The 24,229-nt window shown below is 35.9% G+C and overlaps 2 protein-coding genes across 2 annotated transcripts; one reads left to right on the top strand and one right to left on the bottom strand.

Annotated features, from left to right (window-relative positions):
- Window positions 1-2,984: 2,984 nt before the first annotated feature.
- On the bottom strand, window positions 2,985-5,894 carry LOC306857554 (DNA-directed RNA polymerases I, II, and III subunit RPABC2-like). Its single transcript, XM_079397541.1, has 5 exons — window positions 5,758-5,894; window positions 5,506-5,575; window positions 4,824-4,954; window positions 3,762-3,833; window positions 2,985-3,506 (listed from the first exon to the last, which is right to left on the bottom strand). The coding sequence occupies exons 1-5, from the start codon at window positions 5,775-5,777 to the stop codon at window positions 3,416-3,418; spliced, it is 384 nt and encodes a 127-aa protein (XP_079253667.1). The 5' UTR covers window positions 5,778-5,894; the 3' UTR covers window positions 2,985-3,415.
- A 402-nt stretch (window positions 5,895-6,296) lies between these two features.
- Window positions 6,297-16,040, top strand: LOC306852131 (uncharacterized protein). Its single transcript, XM_079388790.1, has 7 exons — window positions 6,297-6,343; window positions 6,690-6,783; window positions 7,659-7,715; window positions 8,032-8,601; window positions 8,677-9,264; window positions 10,616-12,379; window positions 13,112-16,040. The coding sequence occupies exons 2-7, from the start codon at window positions 6,762-6,764 to the stop codon at window positions 15,034-15,036; spliced, it is 4,926 nt and encodes a 1,641-aa protein (XP_079244916.1). The 5' UTR covers window positions 6,297-6,343; window positions 6,690-6,761; the 3' UTR covers window positions 15,037-16,040.
- Window positions 16,041-24,229: the final 8,189 nt, after the last annotated feature.

Raw genomic sequence — 24,229 nt, 5'->3', positions numbered from 1 at the left:
TTACTATTACAATGATTATAAAAATACGTAGAAACAGTTTTCATTTAGAAATTGGTAGCAAATTCACAACTCACTCAAATAATTACAAAGAAATGGCAAGTAGCACATTAAACGTAAACAGTTAAAAAATTGAATTAATAATTTCTTCAAAACAGTTCAATAGTTTTTACAGTGTATTTAATAGAAATTACCCATGTATTTCAGCAGAATACAGTAGCCTGTGTATAAAATATATTGCTTTTTTGCATTTTGCACCAAACTGCATGCTGTATATAATAAAGCAGTATGCTTGATTTGATATATTTCCATATGCAACACAATGAAGTCATGTGACAGCAATGTAGTGTATACTAAGTATGTGTACGTGCATTATGCTAGTATTCCACTCTAAACAAATTCAGCGTGAGCTTGTAGGTTTATTCTGATTGGCTGAATCTAATATCATGACAGCGCACATCTCAAATACCTCTACATTTCTGCATTAACACTGTGTTTGAATGCTGTCCTGCATGTGTGTGTGTGCTGAGCGTTGAGGCTGATTTCTAATTCCCCTGATTTAATCATCTGTGTGATACTTTCGTTAAACAAAGAGACTCATTCAGCTCCGGCTGAGCGAAGGGAGGGGGTCTGGCCTGCAGTTTCACTGGATACAAAGACACACACACACACACACACACACACACACACACACACACACACACACACACACACACACTGCAGGTCTCACTGCAACAGGATTTGGACATTCCTAAACCGTGTGCATGAGAGAGAGAGAGAGACAGTGTGCAGTTACACGACTGCAAACCAGATCCTGAAAACATGTTTAATTTTCTGCTTCTGTATCATCATACGACTGGGAGTCCATGCATCACGAGGACAAAATTAATTTCCCATAAGCCACTGCAAATGTGTGCTCAGAAGTGAATCTGAGCGTACTATTTACTGAATACTGTATCGTGGCTGAAATGAAATCCAGTTACATGAAGGATGTGGAAACAACATAACTGTATGTGACCTTTCTATAACATGTATCCAGCAATGATGACCTTCCATTTCCAGTGTGAGGAATGAACTGCAGTGACATCTAACGTGAATGTAAACCACTTTTTAGACTTGATGTGGAATGATAATATAAAATAATGAATTAAACAAGCAACTTATTGAGGTCGTGTATATAATATAGCGTACTACTCTTTGAAACAAAGTTTATTGTTGGGTATTGCATACTATTTCACAAACTGTTTTGCATTAAACTCCTACAGGAGCCTCAAAAGTCTGATTCAGACACTTTACAGGTCAAACAATGGCTGCATCCAGTACCTCATATTACCGTATAGTAGGTGAAAAACAACATGTGTCCGAATTCTTGCCCTGTGTCCCATACTATCCATACTAAACAGCATGTGAGATTAAAATAAGTGTGTCCTAAACCACTGCATGCTGAAAAGAGTATGCCAAAAGTCCCCGGATGGTCTACTATTACTATTTTTTTTATTTTTGAAGTGTTGATCCATGCACACTCTAATGGCTAATATTGCCCACAATCCATTGCGCTTTGGCAAAGGATTCAGCTCAGAACTACAAACACAAATAAAAAGCGTTTAAAAACTACAAACATGGCAGATGTGTGCAACGATGGTTAAGTAGAGTTTTGAGTTACTATTAATAAACATTTAACCTGGTAAAAAAAAAGTTTATTTAATATATGTTATATTTAATCTGCAACAACAGACTGAACTTTTATAAACATCCATTTGGCCATTAACTATTATATGCATTGTTACTGCATAAAGATCCATGGCTGGCAGATCGAGGTGCATGTAAAAATGTGACAGAGCACTTCATTAAAGAAGCAATTGTGTGACGTGATAATAATGTCCCAAACTTGCCTACAACTCAACCTAGTTAATAACTAAAAGTTTACAGTAACAGACTGTCTTTACGAATAATACTGCAATGTTTTATTTCTTGTAAAAAAAATCATTTGATTGTTAATAACCAACGTTTTTTTGTTTTGTTTTTTCAATTTGATTAAATTTAAGAATCTGACAAAAGACAATACATGTTTATAATACTAATGCATCACTGGATTGTTTGCTCAGTGTTTCAGGGTTTTGATCTCTCAACTGAGAGCACGTTTGTTGTATTATAATGACTATTTAATATTAGGCTACATCTAAACTTTGACTAGTCATGTTGCATATTCATTTTATAGCATTTTTAAATTTGTGTGTATTTTGTGTTACTCCGTAATAATATTCTAGTTGCGGTGTTTAAGGGGCCCCAACATAACCTCAAGCCCAGGGGCCCCCGCCCCCTAAATCCGGCACATATAGGGCTGCCAATGTATTCAGGCACCAAAAAAGCGTTCTGTATGAAAGCCATGCTGAACAGTTTGTCCCATATACGACATGACCACCTAGAACAAAACTAACCCCAACTTGATAATTAACATCAGTCTGGGCGACTGCAATTAAACAGTCTGATTATAGTTCATGATTGGTCAACATCCAGCCAAGCAAAAAAAACAAAAACACATTCAATCTACCTGAGGAAGACATGATCATAAAGGGAAGTTGCACTGTAAATGTTCTTAAATAGTGGGAAAACAAAACAACATTACATTTAACATTGGACCCCATCCTTGAAATACAAAATGACCTACATCCAAATGCAATACACTTTGTATGTTTAAATATAAATACATCCCTATACACACATTTATACTACTGCATGTGCTTACTCTAGTATCCTGTGATTTCAGACATGGACATTAGCCTACTCCATCCACAGGAAGACACCAGCAGAAGTTCATCCACCTAGAACAGTAGTTTCACCTCAGAAGTGAATTCAGACACTTTAACCCGTGCAAACAGTCAATATTAACATTTAAATCCCGCCGCTCGCGCATCAGTGAAGTGGAAACGGTTCATCATCGCTGATAAATTCGAATTAAATCCCGCCGAACATATCAGACTTAATTTTGTAGAAAAATATTTTATTTCTGCATCAAGGCTCAGTTCAATAATGTTCAGACATTTTATTTGCTGTTTTAATCAACAGCTTTAAATGCATTCAGTTTAAACTTCAGTATGAATCTACAGATAATGTCACTGTTTCACAACAATAATGAGAAAACATGAGCACAGTGTATAATTTTCTACAAAAAAAGTTTAATATTGCATGAATAAAACAAAGGACTGAACATTAAATAATGAAATTGAGAGTGAGCTCTTCCTCTTTGTCCTGGGGTGTTTGTCACGTGTTCCTGCTGCCCTCTTGTGGACAAACACATGAACTGCTGGATGAAACATAACTCTCCAGAGGAGAAGACATGAGATCAGTACTGTAAACACTGCTGTGACACACAGATCTGATGCAGCTCTGAGTGTGTGTGTGTGTGAGAGAGAGATTCTCAGTCAGTAATGATGAGCTCGTCGCAGCCCCAGTCCTCATAACTCCCGTCTGGCAGATACCGGCGGATGATGATAGGGATCTTCCTGCTCCTGATCAACACACACACAACATTTAAACACATACCACACAGAAAAACACACATTCTGAGCATGTGCCAGTGCTGTTGACCATACACTGTTTACTCTATAGTCTAAATATAAATTAAAAATCAAGAAGTAACACAGAAATGTATTATTTTTATTAGAACATAGTTCTATAAATGTCTGTAATTACATAAGTAAATCATGAATAGTTAATCAAAACTATAATATATCAGTAAAGTAATAATGTGTGTTTTGTCGTACTTGAGCTCTTTCATGGCGATCTGCAGTGGATCCGTCTCTCCTTCCAGCTCCACCATCACCGGCGCACACATCCTGTCACACAGGAAGTGATGTCACTGATGATTAACGCAGCTTTATAAGCATTTATTAGTCCGCAAATCTCAACTGTCTGATACTTCATATCTACAAATAAACTATATCATCGTCCAGCTCTAAACTTTTTACGTGACTTTGAGGCATTAATATATTATTAAAATATTTTGAATCCTGGCACTTTTACAGAAATGTTAATAATGTGTATTGTCCTTATAAATAATAATAAAAAACAAAACAAAAAACTAATATGAGGCTGCTTCAAAACAATGTTTCTTGTAAAAACTACTCTACAAATAAAATTGACTTGCCTTTTGTGTGTACTAATGTTTTAAGGTTTAAAAAACTACTTAAAAACATTTGTTAATTGAAATAAGACTGAAATAAAATGTAAATATTAGATAAAACTAAATGTAAATTAGAAATGCTGCCTTTGAAGCATCTTTGTACTACCATAACTGATACAAAACAATGGAAACGCTTAACAAAAAACTAATATAAAATGGCAAAAGCACACAACCAAATTGCGAAAACTAAGACTGAAAACATTAATAAATACTATATAGTGGGGTTTGTTTACTTTGTATGATATAATTTTTCAGAGTGTCTATTTACACTAAGTGCACTTGTTGGCAAAGGTTATTTACACTGACTCCGCCCACTAACGCGTGATTGGGTTAGTCAACACTAAAGAACGACACTAATTCAGCATCAGTGGTGGAGATTAAACACCAAACCATTTAATTACTCAAGAAACAAGAAGGGACAGAACAACACAAACACAATCCACTGGAGACGCAAGATAATGAGACGGCTGCACTGATGAGCAATTCAGAGACTCTAGCTGAACTCACAGACATTCACAAGGAGGAAATATTCTGGTGTGCATGTGTCAATGCTATCAAATGGAGTTTACTCTGAAAGGTTGTGTGTTCTGCTGTATATACGTCAGTGTTAAGTGTTGTGTTTGAAGGGTCAGGGGTCACTCACGCGATCTGCAGCGCTCGTGTTCCCAGCACTCGCGCTCGCTCGTATTTGGTCATGTAAGGAGTGGTGATTCTCTTCTGATTGGCCTGCTGTCCTTCACCCGCCGGCAGGATCTGGACGTTCTCCTGGTCCTCCTGCACGCACACACACACACACACACACACACACACACGCACACACGCACACACACACGCACACACACACACGACTGTCAGCAGAGTCTGACACTGATGCACTTTGACAGTCAAACCGTAATTGAGACTATAAACTGAAACTAAATTACTTCCATTACAAATACATCCCAGATGTCAATAAGACACAATGAGAATCAGTTATAAACATGTACTACAAATACTAACCTGTTGTACTCTTATTCCTCAATTTCTGCATTGCAATAATGAATATTAGGGGTCTGAATTTACTTATTTGTCATTAATACAATCTCAAAAAAGGAAAATGGATCTATAACATGCAATTCACTGAAGTAGGACTGAGCTGAAAAACTATGAAATTACATTATTTTCTGTAGAAGTACTTAAACTCAAATATAATACAATCATAGTGTGGCAATGCAAGGAAACAAGTCTGACTGGTCAGGCTTCATCTATAATGCTAAATACTTTCTGATCTATATCAGTCAATATAAACCAATCATAAGACAGCACTTTAAATATATAGTTCTTACATCTTCGGCGTTCTCCAGATCATCCAGAGGCTCTTCATCCTCAACATCATCGAAATCTCCATCATCAAAACTGATCAACAACACACAGATAAACACATGAACAAACCAAACACACTCCATCTCAGACGTTACATCCCGACACGATAATAATCCTGTAAAAATACACTTCATTATATAGCTTTATGATGATCTCAACGTGTTGTTTTCACACTCAAACTCATAAAGACTGTCACAGACGCATCCAGAACTCACTTGTCTTCGTTGTCAGACATTATTAGTGTGTTGTGTGTCGTAAAAACGATTTAATGGAAGAATAACTCCAGTTTCTGGCGGAGCATCGACTGCAGGACGAGTCGAAGCGTGGAGTGAACTTCCGGCAGTGCTGCAGTTTTCATTTCGTACAGAAACACCAGCATTAAACAAAGACGTTCCCCCAAACAACCATATGCAAGTAAGCAAGCAAGTAAAATAATAATAATAATTAAAATAAATAAATAACACTCCTTATAAAATTTACATTGGCAGATATTAGGCTATAAATGACACTTTAAAGGCAACGTTTGCATTTGCTTGGTAGACCATTTAATACACGTTTGCTGTGTTTTCTTTGCATTTACAGTTTTAAACATTAGCTGGTTGCAAAAGCGATTCGCATCAATGTGAAAATATTTCTTGAATGTTTGTTTTGTGTTGAGCGGTATAGGCTATAATAGACATATGACGTTAAATGCAATTGTTTATGTCTTACAGTAGCCTAACGTTACTCCAAGTGAATATATAATATTATACTCGATTTCTTCCTGCTTTTGTGAAGGTCGCGACAAACCTCGACATGCAGGTAGCCTGTATAATTTAATTTAAAGACACCATGGACCACTGTTTGTGGTCCATAGTACGAGTAAATGTGATGTACAACACAAATAAGGACTTTAGTTTTATTAGTAGTGTGATTGTTACTGTATGAGTTGCGGTTTCACTTTCATATGCTTCAGATAATTATGAACGCAGTCTAAAATGGAGTCTAAGATCATATATTTTAAGTGCAAAATGTGCAGTTGCAATCAATCAGTTGTTATTAAATGTAAAGCTTTTATAGTTGTTGCATTTCACTCACATGCTATTTTGTCATTAAATCAAATATTTAGTGTGTGTTAATGAAGTGAAATCAGTGTAATGTCTGACAGGATGATGAACACAGATGTCAGGAGTCAGAGTAAATGATCAACTCTTGACTGAAGAAAGAACAGAATATCAACATGGCCAGCAGAGAAAGCAGAGGTGAGAGATTACTCTATTAATGAATATGAACATCATAACAGTCAGTCATATCATATCAAATAAGTGTAATTGAAACATATGGACGTATGCAGGTTTGTTTGCTGTATACAGTTACACCTAAGATATGAACTAAATAAACGAATTCAGTTCATATAAAGATTCATCTGAAGTTCAGCTACTACAGGTGAAAATGATCTTTGTCCATTTGAGAGATGAAACCATGGACAAGATCTGTGTACTTTATAATTAAGAAGTTTTACTAATCAAAAAGTTACTTAAAGTAAAAAAGTTTCCACATTTCATTGTATTTGAGTATTTACAAAAAAGGGTATTTAAACAGGTATTTAACCATTCATTGTCAGTCATGTTTCTGTTGATGTTTCAGGACATGAGTGTTTGTGAAATATCAGCAGCCTCATTCTATAAGTTGTGCGTTACATGATGTATAGTGTTCATAGAGTCCTATAAATTGTTAAACACAGTTTCTAATTTAGAAACCAAACTGAAGGCTCAGATTTAAAATAAAGCTGATAAAAAATGTAACCTGAAATTGTTACACAACCACTGAAATGATGTGCTTCATATACTTGATGAAACACCGAATATGTTTTCTGCATATGGAAAGACTAGTATGTACCAGCGTACCGTGTTATTATATCTTATAATATTACACCGTTTTACGTGGTTTAAGTCTGTCTCTAAAAATACTGGTTTATGTGTTATATGTTTACTGTGGTGTAAACTGTACTCTTTCAGCGAATCAATAAATTTAACCTTCAAACCACACACTCATTAATGTGCTTTGTATTTGTTATTAGTCATTGCGTCATATCCAAGTCAAACATAAGTGTTTTTTTGGTTTTTTATTTCTATAGCTGTTGTTCGCAGTTCTACTCACAGGAGAAGACGGAGCAAAGAAAGACCACCTGACCGTAAGTCAATAGAAGAATATCAATGACCGTAGTGTACAACATGCAACAAATGCTTGATCTATATCACTTTTAGTCCTGCTGGTGTGTACAGTCTTAGAAAAAAAGGTTAATTGGGGTTCTATATAGAAACTTTTTCTTGGTTACAAAGAACCCCAAAGGGAACCTTTAAAAAGGGTTCTATATAGAACCTACTAGGAGTTCCAAATATGTAGCGCCTGATAGAACCCTTTAAGGTTCTATATAGAACTGTGTACTATCTGTGATGGTAGAATGTTACAGTTCTTGGTGTTTGTAACACATTACTTGTGTGTTTCAGTGAGTGATCTGAGGATTGTCCTGCTGGGAAAGAGCGTGTCAGAAAACAGTCGAGTAGGAAACTTCATATTAGGACGAGCAGTATTTGACAGTGAAGCTCCTCCAGATGTTGTAGACAGAGTCGGAGGAAGATTGAAGGACAGACACGTAATGCTCATCAGCAGTCCTCAGCTGCTCCAGGCGAACATCTCAGATCATCAGATCACACAGACAGTGAAAGAGTGTGTGTATCTGTCTGATCCAGGACCTCATGTGTTCCTTCTGCTCCTCAAACATGATCAGTGTTCAGCAGAAGATCAACAGCATGCGGAGAAGGTGCTGCACTCTTTCTCTGAGCGTGTTTATCAACACACAATGGTGATCACCACACAAGAGACCACAGAAACCAATGACATCCTACAGAAAATCATCCAGAAATGTGCAAACAGACACTTCAGTCTTCAGAGGAGCAGCTCTCTTGATGATCTTCTGCAGATGTTTGAGAACATTGTGAAAGTGAATGATGGACAGCACTTGGATTGTGCTGAAGCTTCACAGTATTTCACAATGAAGAAACAGACCACAGAAAGACGTGAGTGTGATGATGTTTTATAGTTTGTAGTAATAAATTAACTTTTTTTTTATATTAATCTTCTTCTTCTCTCAGTTTCAGAGTGTAAAAAGCTGAATCTGGTTGTGTGTGGGAGTGACAGGACATTAAAATCCTCCATATCAGAGCGGATCCTGCAGCAGACAGACAGAAGATCAGACGAGGAGCTTCAGGATCGTCAGATCACTCTGGAGGAGCTTCCAGCTCTGATTGGTCTCTCAGAGGAGGAAGTGATGCGTCAGACTCTCCGCTGTGTGTCTCTCTGTCATCCTGGAGTTCATGTTTTCCTCCTCATTATTCCTGATACTTCACTCAATAATGAAGACAAAGCAGAAATCGAGGAGATCCAGAGGATCTTCAGCTCAAGAATCAACAAACACATCATGATCCTCATAATGCAAAATTCAGAACATCAGACAGCAGAACTCAATGAAGAAACACAGTCTGTCATCGAGAATTTTGGAGCTCGACATAATTTCTTTGGTCCCAAAACACAAGTGTCCACACTGATGGAGAACATTCAGCAGATGGTGGAAGAAAATAGAGGAGATGTTTTCTCCACAGAGACATTTCTGGAGACACAGATGATAAAACTGCTAAAATTTGAAGAGATGAGGAGGAAAATTGATTCTCTGGACTCACAAGGTAATGAACAGAAAATTAGCCTTAAATTATGGTGCTGAAAAAACAACAAATGTGAATGTTGAAATTTGAATTCTATTTTTATTCTGTAGTGTTGTATACATTTATATGTTTCAACAACAGAACATTCCAATTGTACAAAAACAAGGTCAAAAGTCAAGCTTCAGTGTTTCACAGGAAATATTGATTATTAGAATATTCAAAATGATGTTAGGATGAATTAATATGGCAAGTTATGAAAGTAAATTTTTCTGTTGGCTATCTATTCCACTCATCTAACTACAGGCATGGGCTCAGTTGTGTCAAAGATTATTACTATTTTAGTTATGGAAAAGGAAATAAGACTCTACATAGTTTGAATTGGTATACATTAGTGCTGTCAATCAATAAAAAAAAAAAAGTAATCGCGTTAATCACAGTCATGGACTGTGATTAATCATGATTAATCGCACATTTAAAATACCAGGATTTACCTGTAAATGTGTTGAAAAAAAAAAAGCATGACAAACTAGTTTAAGGAAACAGAACCTTTCACATCTCCGCCAGGTAAGAGACATAATGATAAGGTCGTAATGATACGTAAGAAGTTTGATAAAACATATTATGATAAAATGCATTATGAAGAAGAATTGGACCTGTTCTGTTCATGCTACATAAAACAATTTATGAGATTAATACTAGTGCACTTTTACTCAGAACTCACTTTAAACCACCATCGAGTGTTTGTAATAAATTCCTTTTGTGATCATATGTGTATACACTTTGGGCGGCCGCGGTACATTATAAAAGTAGCCCAAAAAACCACAACCCACGGCTCTGTAATTTTTCCCGGGACTGTATTTTTAAAATAGTCCAATTGTGCAGGAAAACCACGACCCTGGCAACACTGGTTCACTGTACCCTTATCACATAGGCCTATCTCTCTCACTCTCTCGCTTCACTTTTTGTCTAGCCCGGCACCTCATAATCACACAACCCCTGCATATTATACACCCTATCTGCCCTAAATAGTATTGAAAATTACTAATATTACATAGAATTTAGGATGGATAGCATGCACATTAGGACGCAGGCTTCCGCGCTGCGATGACGGCAAGAAGTTGTTGTCAAACCTTATCAAACGATTAATTTGCATTAAAAAATATTAACTCGTTAAAATTTTTAGATTAATCCCATGCGTTAACACGCTAATGTTGACAGCCCTAGTATACATATAACAAAGATCATATCTGACTCAGAATAATGAAACCAGTGAAAAGTATCTCATCTTACCTGATCCTCCTCTTTATCTTGACATTTAAATACATGAAAACATTTAGTTAAATTTCAATATTGTTCTGTTTTTAATTTTCAGTTTCTAGAGAAAACACAGAAGATGATCTAAGGATTGTGCTGCTGGGAAAAACTGGAGTTGGGAAAAGTGCAACTGGAAACACAATCTTAGGAAGAAACTGTTTTAAAGCAGAAGCATCTTTTGAATCAGTGACTAAAGAGAGTCAGAGACAGACATCTGAAATCAACAGTAGACGTGTTACTGTGATCGACACGCCAGGAATGTTTGATACTGAACTCAGTAATGAGGAGATCCAGAGAGAAATCAGCAACTGCATCTCCATGATCCTGCCTGGACCACATGTGTTTCTCTTACTGATTCCACTGGGACGATTCACTAAACATGAGGAAACATCAGTGAAGATCATCCAAGAGACGTTTGGGGAGAAATCATTAATGTACACCATGGTGCTCTTCACCAGAGGAGACGAACTGAAGAACAAAACCATTAAACAGTGTTTTGGGAAACCTGGATCTCCTCTGATGAAGCTGATTGAATCGTGTGGAAACAGATATCATGTGTTGAATAATAATAATCAGACTGGAGACCGAACACAGGTGTCTGATCTACTGGAGAAGATAGACAACATGGTGAAAGAAAACGGAGGGAGTTACTACTCGTGTAAGAGGTTCAGAGAGATGGAGAGAGAAAAACAAGAACAACAGATGCAGATCCTGATGGAGAGAGTCCGAGAAAGAGAAGAAGAGATGAAGAAACTAGAAGAAGAGAAAGAGAGAATGAAGATGATGATGGAGGAAGAAATACAGAACTGTGAGAAAGAGAGAAAGAAAAGAGAAGAGGAACTGAAAAGAGAAATAAAAGAACAAGAGAAACATCAGAAAGAGATACGAAACGAGATGAGACAAGAACGAGAGACATTTAGACACGAAATAGAGCAAATTAGGCTAGAAAAGGAGAAAATAAAAGCAGAAAGAGAAAAAATTAAGACTGATTATGATACAGAAGTAGACAGACTGATGAACAGAATAGAGAATGAAAGACAGAATCATGAAACAGAGAGAAAAAGAAGAGAAGAAGAGTTTAATGAAAGAGAAGAACGATACAAGACACAAATGACAGAGAAAGAAGAACTGATGAAAAAACAAGAAGAAGAGAAAGCGAAAAATGATGAAGAGATAAAGAGAAGAGAACAGAAATTCAGAGAGCTGGAAGAAAGATATCAAACACTAATGAAAGAGAAAGAAGAGAGTGAGGAAATGATGCATGAGGAGATGAAGAGAGAACGAGAGGAATGGGAGAAACAGAAACTAGATGAAAAAACAAGAAGAAAAGAGGAGGTTGAGAAAAGAAGAGAAAAAGAACAGAGAGATTGGGATGAATTTAATCAGAGACTGAAAGAAGAGAGAGAGAGAATAGAAAGAGAGAAAGATCTTCAATTTAAATATGAAGAAGAAAAAAAACAGATGAAGATGATGGAGAGAATGAACAGAGAAAGAGAAGAACTGATGAAGAAACAAGAAGAAGAGAAAGAGAGAATGAATGTGAAGATGGACGAAGAACGACAGAATCAAGACAAAGAGAGAAAGAGAAGAGAAGAGGAATTCAGAGAGAGAGAGGAAGGATATAAAAGACTACTTAAAGACAAAGAGGAAAAGGAGAGTAAACTGCTTAAGCAGATGAAACAGGAACGAATGCAATGGGAAAAACATAAACAAGATGAAAGACAGAAAATAGAAGAAGAGAAGAAGAAAAAAGAAGAAACAGAAAAACAGAAATCTAAACCTTACAAGGAACAACAAAGTGAAGTTAGTGATCTCACAACCGGTAAGTTGAAAGGAGTCTGTGAAGACCATCAGTGTGCAGTGATTAAACACTGAAATATAAGCAGAACTCGGCTGAAGAGAATCACTACACACAATCCATTAAATCAACGACGTTCAGTACCTCTTTACAGTATTGTGAATATATATTTAGTTTTATTTCATATGTGAATCTTCTTTTCATATTCTTATACCTCTCTGTGGATGTCTAAATGACAAATAAACTTAAAACAACACACAGTTTCCCAATCCTGTTCCTGGAAGGAGTGAAATGTGTCTCCCCAATCAAAACACACCTGATTAAAGTCATCAGCTCGTTTGTGGACACCGTTCCTGAAAATGCTTTGTTAGATAAGAGAAACATTTAATATGTGCACTGTTGGAGGCTACACTCTCTTGCTGACCTGAGGATTTGGGAGTTAATTACTTAAAAAAAAGTTTATTGCTGTAAAAAAAACAAAACAGGAAGCACAAGCTTGTGTATCGGGTTATTTTGGAATTCAAACTCTATAAGTTAGGAAAATAGTGAAATTAGTGAAAATACACCCAGTGATACCTTTGTGTATCCAGAAGTTAAGTAAAGCGAGGCAAAGAGGCCTACAGAGGCATGGCAACAAGGTTTCTTTGTGTAGAGATTTGATTGGCTATTTGGGCTGTCAGCTTTTTATCTGTAGTAAGGTATACAGTTAATTAGTAACTAGAAACAACAATTTAATGTGTGTCCTCTGATTTTCAGGTGCTGAAAGTGCAAGACGTAAGGAGTGTCTGAGGATTGTGTTGATCGGAAGGACAGGAAATGGAAAGAGTGCGACAGGAAACACTATTCTGGGAAGAAATGAGTTTGCGAGTCAAGCAAGCAGGGATTCATTGACGACTGATTGCCGAAAGGGAGTTGGTGAAGTTGATGGTCGATCAGTAGCTGTTGTTGATACTCCAGGACTCTTTGACACGACTTTGTCAAATGATCAAGTGATAGAAGAAATAGTGAAATGTGTTTCTCTGTCGTCACCTGGACCTCATGTGTTTGTCATTGTGTTGAGTGTGGGACGATTCACCAAAGAGGAGGCGGACACTGTGGATCTGATAAAGAAGATCTTTGGTCCAAAAGCTGCTCAGTTCAGCATCCTTGTGTTCACCAGAGGAGACGATCTTGAGGGTGAATCTATAGAAGATTATGTGGAAAGAGGAAACAATGCTGAGGTCAAGAAACTGATCAGAGATTGTGGAAACAGATTCCTGGTTTTCAATAACATAGAAAAACAAGACAAAACGCAAGTGATTCAACTGTTAAACATGATAGAAGAGCTGAAAAACACTAATAAGGGTCGATACTTCACCAACAGCATGTTTGAGGAGGCAGAGATGTCCATTAAAAAGAGGATGGAGGAAATACTGAAAGAGAGAGAGAAAGAAATTCAGATTCAAAATGAAAAATTAAAAGCCAAATATGAGATGGAAATGAAAAACATGATGGAGAGACTTGAGGAAGAGAAACAAAGAGCAGATGAGGAAAGAATGAAAATGGAGAGTCAGTTCAGAGAAAATGAGGAAAAACTCAGAAAAGAGTTTGAAGAGAAAGAAAAAACAGAACAGAAGAAACGAGAGATTGAAAACCAGAAACGATCAGAAGAAGAAAAACAGCAAAGAGATGAATATCATCACAAAATAGAAGAGATGAAGAATGAGGTTGAAAATCAGAGATTACAGTATGAAAAACAGCAAAAAGAAAGAGAAGAAGAAGATAGAAAGAGAGAAGAGAAATACAGACAAGAACAAGAAAAGTGGAAAAAAGAACAACAACATATTATAACAGAGTTAAAGAATAAACAAGAAGAAGAAATAAAAAAGAGAAATTTGGAGAACAAAAGGAGGAATGAAGAAGATGAGAAAGAGAGACAAGATTGGGTAAGAAAAATAAAAGAAGCTGAAAATGAGATAAAAGAGGAAATTACGCGACAGCAGAGAGAATGGGAGGATGAAAAGAAACGACAGATGAGAGAACGAGAAGAAGAAGAGAGAAAGAGAAAAGAGAAACACGAGGAACAGCTGAGAGAAAAACAAGAAGAACTGGAGAAAATGAGGAAGAGGTTTAAAAGAGAGAGAGAAGAAGAAAGAGAGAAGTTTGAGGTGGAGAGACTGAAACAAAGAAGAGAAAGAGAAGAAAAAGAGAGAGAATATGAAGAGAAGAAAATGGAAACAAGAAGATATTATGATCAGCTGGAACAAGACAGAAAAGAGGAGTGGGAGAGAAGAAAACGAGAAGAAGATGAGAGAAGAGTAGAAGAGAGAAAGAGATGGAAGAAAATGATTGAATATATGAAACAAGAGCAAGAAGAACAGATGAAGAGAAGAGAAATAGAGGAGAAGGGGAGAAAAGAAAGAGAAGAGAAAGAGCGAGATGAAATAAAAAAGGAATATGAAGAGAGAATAAAAGTCATAAAGAAGAGACATGAAGATGAAGCCAGAAAACAAGCAGAAGAATTGAATGATTTCAAAGAGCAGGACGTTCAGGAGCTCCAACAGATGCTGGAAGATCATCAGAAACAACAAGAATTACTGAACAAACTCTGCCAACACCTGAAACATGAGAAAAGTGAAGAAGTGGAAAAACTGAAAAAGGAGATTGAAGTTTTAAAAAAGCAGTGGTGTAGATTAATGTGAAATGGTTCATTAGGGAGCCAAACATAATTGGCACTTTTAGGTTTAGTTTTGGTTTTCACTCAAATTATGATACAGAATGGACAAGAAAAATTAATCAAGGCTGTGTCATTCTGTGATTGATTTCAAAGCATTGAGACGAGTGTTGACAATATTAATGGTTCGGTTTTATTTTCTGTTTTTACTGACCTTGATCTATTTGTTTATGTTAGAGCCATAAAGAACATTAAGAACATTGTAATATTTTTCTATATTATTGTTATATTATTTATTTTGAGAGTGGTTGTTATTTAATATACAGTTTGTATATTTTGTGATATTTTTATTGTATAAGTGAAGTTGCATAGGTAAATTTCATACGTAATACGTAAATGCGTAAGCGACCGTTGATAGTTTGAGCCTGAAGAAGAAGGAAGGGGCTTGGTGTTAGACAGTCTTTTGACCGTTCTTTGAAACCATATCTAATTTGAAGCTTGAAAAAGTGTAAATAGTTCTTAAGTTTGATTTTTGAGTTTTGCTGTATCCTGACAAACGAAAAGGAAACTGTTACACTGCAAGTTTTTGGTTTTACGCGTCAAATCCTTTGTGCCAGTCCCTGTTGAAATGGCGGAGAACAGAAAGGCATAGATCGCCATTACAGTTTAAAATCTTAAAACCTTGCTGACAAAATGGGGAAAAAAGTTATTTTGTTATTCTGATAGCCTTTTGAACAGTTTCATATTCAAATTTTCAGTATTACTTCAGTATTACAAAAAAATAATAAAAACTGCAATATTAAATAAAAGCATCAAATACTACAATATGATTTTTCCATTTTCCCTTCTACTTCTAAAACTGACAACATTTTGTTTCTTTCCAATCTGGTCACTTTAAGCATAGCATCCCTTATTGTGAGATTTTTTGAAGGACACCAAATAGACCTTATACAGTATGTAACTGAAAATGATAACAGCTACCACTATTTACTTGCCAGTCTTGAGGTGAACAATTAATCCGTGCAAGTTAATCCACAGAAAAACTAATGAATGAATAAATAAGGTAATCTGTCATCTTAATATTTTCTCTGCTAACTCATTTTCTGATGATGTCAATAGGCTACTGGGTCGTTCTATGGAAATATCCACTTTTCTGCCCCCAGCCTTTACAGAAATATTACACTTGAAAAACACTTTAACAATTTATTTATATTGTAAAATGAAACAATGTTATTTGAAAAATTACACCTTATTGAGCCATCAATTTGGCAATATTTGTTTTTAATTCATTATAAAGAATTCCAAGCACCACAAAACTGCTCGTCCCCGCAGCCATGTACAGAGGGAAATTCTGAGATCAAAAACAGGTTTTCTACCATTTAAAATACAACAATGTAGGGGAGACCAGGGACAGTTGTAACACTTTTTGCCATTTTAGCAATACATCAAAAACCATTTATACTGGAATAACCAATTTGTTATATTATAAACTTCAATCTGTCAACTTCTGAAACAATGTATTTAAGTGGTTTTATGTACAGGTTGCAAAATTGATTTTAATACAGTCTCTCCACTGTTACAACCGTCCCAGTGTACAGGGACAGTTGTAACGTCTAAAATATACATAATTAATCAATCATATACTCAAAATGGAAAATATTATTTATCAGTCATGTTATTGTGACTATTCATTTAATGTTTTTAAGGAATGATTACCTTTTTTTCATACTACATGACAAAAAAGAGGTGAAACCGTCAAATTATAATACAAGAAATTTATTTAATGGGTAGAACACCTCAAAAAAGTTTAAACATGAACTCAAACATTCTCAACAACAGAGAGAGGGCTCAACCCAAAATATAAATCAGCTGCCTGCATTAGGTAGTCTTTTAAGAGGAGCTCCTGCTCTAGTGTGAAAACCCTTTTCGGAGTCCAGTATCCAACTCTGGGAAGTGTCTTTGATCCCTGGCTCCTCTTCTTGTAGAATCGGTGCAGGGTCACATGGCAAATGCCATATGTTTTGGCCACTCCCCTGACTGACTTTCCCTGTCTTATTTCATCAGAAGCCCTTTCCAGCACAGGAAATGGGACTCCCCTGTCTGTCTTCCTCTTCCTGATTTTTGGCATGCTGTAAGCAATCACGTTTCCACTGACTATCTTTATATAAAAAAAGATAATTACATTTTACATTTAATTTGCACAGTGTTAAAATGCACAGTGCACATTTTACTTTTAATTTGCACATTAAAGCTAAACTATGCAATTTTTTTTTAGCTTGATTAGTTTTTACAATATAAATGAAACTTGGTTGGTGATACTGTACTGATACAGTATCACCAACCATGTTTTCATCTCATGTGAGCTAGCTTGACTGCTAGTTTGACACTTGTTAGACATTTCTATTTGTAGCTTACAAAACAGTGATTCTAATAATACTTGTTTGAATTCATAGACATTTGATCCTATAACAGCATCCAAAAAAGTACATCAGAAAAAAAAGTATTTTTTTTTACCTCAAATCAAACTTTTTTATATAACTCCGTCCAGAAGTTTCACATGTGGCTCCCTTTCAGCAAAAATGGAGGGAAACTAAAGGAGCATGAGCACAGTGAGTGACATCACTGTAGGTTGTTTCTGATTAGTGGAATTCAAAGTGTTACAACTGTCCCTGGTCTCCCCTATTCATAACTATCAGATATATGATATAAATGGCATAATAAAACAAAATGCTGAATAAATATTATAAATATATAATGAAAACAGTGGTCCTTTGGAGTTGTCACTGGTGTTACCGTTTAACAAAAGTCTTTTATTTTTAAATAAAAATCACCCTGATGACATCACTTGACTTCCTCCTTCCTATTTTCTAAACATCTATGAAAGAAGGCCCATGTTTAGTCCACTGTTTCTTTTCAGAAAGAATGTTCCATGAAAACTGTCACTGGTGTCACCTTCCTTATGGGTAACACCTGTGAAGATCAGTATATGTTTTATGAAGGTATTTTTGGTGCAAAACAGCTGAGCGTCCGTGACAGCAGAATTTGTAGTTGTATAGAATAGCCACACATGTGTATCAGTAAATTTGAAGCCACAGACAAAAGTTGCAAACTTGTAGATGTTTTTCTCTCTCCCACAAGCACAACACAATAGTTACACCTTCTCGAATCCTTCATTGCAGATACACAAATCCTATTCTACGAATCACAAATCAAGAAACTCGTACTCTCACATGCTTTGCTGCTATTGCTGCAGTGAATATGGTGCAAAACACATCCACACACCTGCATCAAAAATGTGAAGTCACGGACGAATTTTGTACATCCACAGATCAGTATCTGAATTCTTGCAATGAGATTTGCACACTTATAGAACGTTTTCTTACATATATATATTTTTTCCTCAGATGCTTTTTCGAGCACAAACTCAAGTACACAACGACAACGGCTCGAATCTGCTGCTACGAGTCTTAACGCTGTTTTTCACCTGCAAATGACTAGTTTCGCGCTCTCTCCCTTTTGCACCACATATCTGTGTGATAAATGGAGCAAAAGTGATTTGTGCATCTGTAGAGGCAACAGCGAGCACTCTTCAGAGATCAGAGGATTTCAGCCAATCAGAAGAGCTACACTGTATCCGGTTCTTGTTATTTTTTTTTATAGTTGTTCATGTTTTTATGTTCAAGTTTACGGATCGTATCGTCTGCAACGGCTAGGGGGTGTTTTGGAGCCATCATTACGCTGATTACATCAGCTGGTCAATGTTGCCAACTCATTTTCAGAGAAAGTTGCTAAAGGAAGGTTGATTTGTTGCTAAAAGTTGCTAAATGACATTGTGACATCACTGCGCAATGACATCATTACATAATCCCTACAGAAATTTGTGGAACTGCATCAAATCTCAGCACAAAAATATATTTTATATATGTGACCATGGACCACAAAACCAGTCATAAGTGTAAATTTTGAATAAATAAGCTTTCCATTGATGTATGGTTTGTTATGATAGGTCAATAGCTGGCTGAGATACAACTATTTGAAAATCTGGAATCTGAGGGTGCAAAAAAATCTAAATATTGAGAAACTCACCTTTAAAGTTGTTCAAATGAAGTTCTTAGCAATTCATATTAGGTTGCTAGGGTAGTCTGAAAAGTTGCTAAATTTAGCAACAAAATTGCTAAATTGGGGACACTGCAGCTGGTAAGGTAAGTTATAACATCAGTTTACCGAATTAATCAGGGAAGCAGAATAATTCTACACTGCCTTTTTATCTCAGGTTATGTCAGGCGTTACATAACAGCGAGCTAACGTGAAAATAGTAAAGAAAAATGAGTTAAGACACACCGCTGGTATGTACATCTTTTGTATTTTATTTTCAGGTTTTAGTCTATTGGTAATGCCACCTGCAACGGAGGTGTATTGGAGTCTTTTCTTGTGATTGAATCATAGAGGTGTTAACAACAGGTGAGTAAGCTGCCATCAACTATATTAGCCGAATTAGACACTGGCTGCTGCTCAATAACCCACAGGTTGTATAGGAACGGACTAGCAATATATAGGAAGTTTGGCTAACAAATATTATGAATGTTGTTTATTTTAATATAACCTGTAAGATCTGTTATTGTATGGTAGTTTTTTTATCTGACCATAAACTACAATAACACTGACAGGATTGACTCTGTTACAGGAGATTGCTCCAAGCACAAACAGAGATGCTGACTATGAGGGGCAGAATCATCAAATGGACAGCTGTCAATTTTATTTAAATTAGGTAACTCAAAATACATTTGAATTTACATTATATTTACATTCCTGCATTTGCTAGATGCTTTAATCCAAAGCAACTTGTGCTGCATTATGTACACATTTTATTGAGTCAAGCTACCCAAACAGTATTTTCAATTACTGCTTTTTTGTTATTATTATTTTCTAGTTTGTGCTCTGGATCATATCATCTGCAATACATTCCAGTTGGAGGCTTCTTTTGTGATAGCCATCATAACAGGGATAACATGAACTGGTAAATTAGCCGAATTAAACTAGTTAAAGGTTTTTTGTTTGTTTTTCAATCGTTATCCATTCCCTGGGAATCAACCCCATTATTTCAGCAATATAACACTAAGCTCTCAATGTCAAATGCAGAAACATTAATACATGCGTTCATGACCTCGAGGCTAGATTATTGTAATGCTTTATTGGGCGGTTGCTCTGCACGTTTAATAAACAAACTCCGGCTGGTTCAAAATGCAGCAGCTAGAGTTTTTATTAGAACCAGAAGTATGACCATATTAGCCCGGTTCTGTCAACACTGCACTGGCTCCCTTTTAAACATCGTATACATTTTAAGATCTTGTTAATTACTTATAAAGCCCTGTATGGTTTGGCACCTCAGTATTTGAGTGAGCTCTTATCGCATTATAGTCCTTCACGTCTGCTGCGATCTCAAAACTCTGGCCATGTGATAATACCTAGAATATCAAAATCAACTGTGGGCGGGAGATCGTTTTCCTATTTATCGCCCAAACTCTGGAACAATCTACCTAACACTGTTCGGAAAGCAAACACAATCTGTCAGTTTAAATCTAGATTAAAGACCCATCTCTTTAACCTGGCTTACACATAATACATTATCGCATTTCTATAATTCAAATCCGTTAAAGTATTGTTAGGCTGCATTAATTAGGTCAACCGGAATCGGGAACACTTCCCAAAACACCCGATGTACTTGTTACATCTTTAGAAGAATGGCATCTACGCTAATATTAGTCTGTTTCTTTCTTATTCCGAGGTCACCGTAGTTACCCAGATCCAGACTGTATCCAGATCAGATGGTGGATCAGCACCTAGAGATGACCTCTACAGCCAGGACACCTAGATGAGCCCCAGAGACTGATCCCCAGTGAAGACCCTGTCTCCAAGACGGCCATCGGGACAAGACCACAGGAACCAGATGAGTCCTTTGCGCAATCTGATTCTGCTGCATCATGGAACAGCCTACTGGTTTCGTCTGGCCAGAGGAGAACGACACACTATCTCGACACACTATTTCCCTGTTTAATACTGTAAAGCTGCTTTGACACAATCTGCATTGTAAAAAGCGGTATATAAAATAATGGTGACTTGACTTTGATCTACTGTTTGATCTACAGGAATGCATTATAAGGAATGGATTATAAATTAAATGATTTGTGATGGATTATCAACTAATTATGCACCTTCCTTGTAGGTGCGTTCAGAGAGTATATCGTATTTTTAATTAATCTCAAAGTGCAAACAGCACAAATCTGGTAGTTAGGGCAAATTCTGTAAACACTTCTTTGATTTATTTATGTTTTTTCTTGTGCTTGCAGGTTCATTCCGAGAATCAACCCTGGTGGCACCAAATGCCATTCAGAGTCACAGATCAGATGGATTACTGGAAAGAGAGCGTAAAGACAAAGCATCAGCCTGAATCCCCTCGTGGTGTTTCTCATCAAAGAGCTTGTCAACTTTGCCAAAATTACTGAAATTTAACAACACACACAAATTTTTACTGTCTTTTATTTCTGTGAAATCTGTTTTGTCATGCTGCAGATACTGTCCCCAGGGGACTGTGGTGATGCCCTTCTTCAGCTCAACATGCTAGAGATGAAGATTTGTCATTTGTATTTTTAAAAAGAACATGTTCAACAATTAAAAAGAATACTATAAAGACAAATGCTAATGAGTTATTGTGCTCTTTATGGGGTTGTAATATAATAGCAGCAAATACCAATAAAGGTACATTTTTCTTTCTTTTTCTGAAATCACTCACTGTTATACTGTACATTTGTTTATAATCTTTTAAAATATATTAACAAATATATTTAATCATCTTGTAAATGGCACTCTCATAATTATCTACAGTATGCAATTAATGGGTTTATCTTTTATGAAGCCTCTTTGTGAGTTGAAGCAGGGAAGGGCAAACTTGGTACTGGAGGGCACTGTCCTGCAGTTTAGCTTTAACCCTAATCTAACACACCTCTACCAGTTAACTTCATTAGGACCAGTGTTGGGCTAGTTACTCAAAGAATGTAATATATTACTCATTACTAGTTACTCCTTTCAAAAGTAATTGTTACTTTACTTATTACTTTTTGGCAACAGTAATTAGTTACATTACTAGTTACATTACTGTTTCTTCAAGCCCCACAGAAGTTGTAACTGTGTATCTTCCACATACAATTATTCTAGAATGTTACTAACAACATATTTCTGCCTCATCATTTGACCAAAATCCACATTGTATCGCAGTCAGAAGTTATTACAAACACTCAATGGTGATTACTAGTGACATTCAGTGCTGGAAATGGGGGGGGGGGGGGGGGGGGGCGACAGAGTCCAGGGAGTGAATTTCGAGGAGGGGACATCGTTTCATTTCCAACTGGTTAGATTTATTTGAAAATTAAAGTGTTTTCTATATTTTATCCATTCAAAAGACTACAAAAGCGAACCCATTTCTGCATAAACCGTAGTGCAGTGCAGACTAAACTAAATGTAGCGGGATATTTGTGTCTATGGTTTGCTGGCAATGCCGTCTTTGATTGGCCGTCAAGAGCAGACTGCAGCCAATAGAAATGCTTCTGCTCCTCACAGCTCAGATCCTGACAGCAGACTGCAGTTTGTCATTCATCGTAACAAACAAAGTGTAGAGACGATGTAAATAATAGATTCAGTGCAGTGTAGAGAGCTTCATTCACTGAAATAGAAGTTTGCGAGATCGCGATGAACTTAATGATTATAAAGAGTTTGCAAATGTGAAATTGAATTTATACAACATTATTGATTTTATTCAAAAGTTAATATAAAGCGACTTACATTTTAGGAACACTTGTCTGATCTGTTGAGAACTATTTTGTTGATGAAAAAGTCACAGTTGAGCCACTGCGCATCTCCAAGCAAACACAGCCTGTTTCGATTATGAATGAATCTTTGTTTTTGAACAAATCTAGTGAGTCAATGATTTAATGATCCATTCATAAAGAGAGTCACTTGCTTCATTCCTTAATGAATCAGCCGTTTGAAGGAATCGATTAGATGAATGATTCAGTGACAGACAGTGACTTGCTGCCACCTACTGGGAGTTTCATTGTTAAAGTATACATTTTAATTGTTTAATGTTTCTATATTCAATCTCATAACATTGTTTTTATTAAATGTATTAATGCCACCTCTTGTTAAAAAGTATGTAAGTATTCCATAAGTCTTCCTGATTGTATCTTATTATTTTAAATGAATTTATTGTTTAATCATTTTTTTTTTTTTTTACAAAAAGTTAATAAATCTATTTTTGGCACAACATATGACATACATTTAATAAAGATAAAAATGGCATTACAAAGGTTAAAAAAATACTTTAAGGAGTCAAAAATCAGCTTATAATAGTAAGGTTAATTTCTGTCATTGATCAGAAGGTGTTCATCATTAATTTTTTTAAGTAGAAGCACTAGTGCTCCTGAAAAGAAACGTAAGTGTAGAGTCCTTTGTAAAGTTTTTGCAAAGTGTAAACTATTAAATCTAATCTATAAATCATGCAATACTGTACCGATAAATAAGACGTGTCCTGAGGGCTTAGCTAATCAGGCCAATGAGAGACAATCATTCTAATATTTTATGAAATCATTCGTTCATTTCACTAATCAATCTATTAAACAAGAGGTCATTAATATTAAATATAGCTGCGAGCAGCGATGACGGGCCCAAGCCATCAGCATACGCCACCCCGGTGGCATCGATAAAACGGTGCCCAGCGAGCACACACAATACAGTAACCCTCTGGCAGTTTGGTTTTAAGGGATACGGCAATTAAAGGGTTAATCCAAACCATCAACTCTGTAAAACACACACACACAGAACAACATATAAAACTTTAAATTCTGTGAAAATATATTTTTCATTGGTAGTTGATGTTAGTTAATGCATTTACTAATGCTAACAAATGAGAAATTATTATAGTTACCAAAGGTTTTAATGATTTATAAGCATTTTTTAATGATTTATTTTTCCATTAACTAACATGAATAATTTTTACTAACACAAATAAATAAAGTAAACAATATATTTTTAATATTTAATGTTATTTGTGAATTAACCAATGTTAAAAAACAACATTATTTAACTGTTGTTAGTTAACATCAACAATAATTATATACCATTTAATGGTGATCAATATTAATTCCAAAATGAGTTAATATATTATTAAA

The sequence above is a fragment of the Barbus barbus genome, assembly GCF_936440315.1.
Source record: "Barbus barbus genome assembly, chromosome: 3".
NCBI lineage: Eukaryota > Metazoa > Chordata > Actinopteri > Cypriniformes > Cyprinidae > Barbus > Barbus barbus.
Note: the sequence above shows the minus strand (reverse complement) of the source record. Positions and strands in the feature narration are given on the sequence as shown.

Coding starts and splice junctions, on each gene's coding strand:
- LOC306857554 (XM_079397541.1), bottom strand. CDS start 5,777: ATGTCTGACAACGAAGACAA. Junction 5,576..5,757: donor ATGTCTGACAACGAAGACAA/GTGAGTTCTGGA, acceptor GTTGTTGATCAG/TTTTGATGATGGAGATTTCG. Junction 3,507..3,761: donor ATCGCCATGAAAGAGCTCAA/GTACGACAAAAC, acceptor TGTGTTGATCAG/GAGCAGGAAGATCCCTATCA.
- LOC306852131 (XM_079388790.1), top strand. CDS start 6,762: ATGGCCAGCAGAGAAAGCAGAG. Junction 7,716..8,031: donor CAAAGAAAGACCACCTGACC/GTAAGTCAATAG, acceptor TGTGTGTTTCAG/TGAGTGATCTGAGGATTGTC. Junction 8,602..8,676: donor GAAACAGACCACAGAAAGAC/GTGAGTGTGATG, acceptor TTCTTCTCTCAG/TTTCAGAGTGTAAAAAGCTG.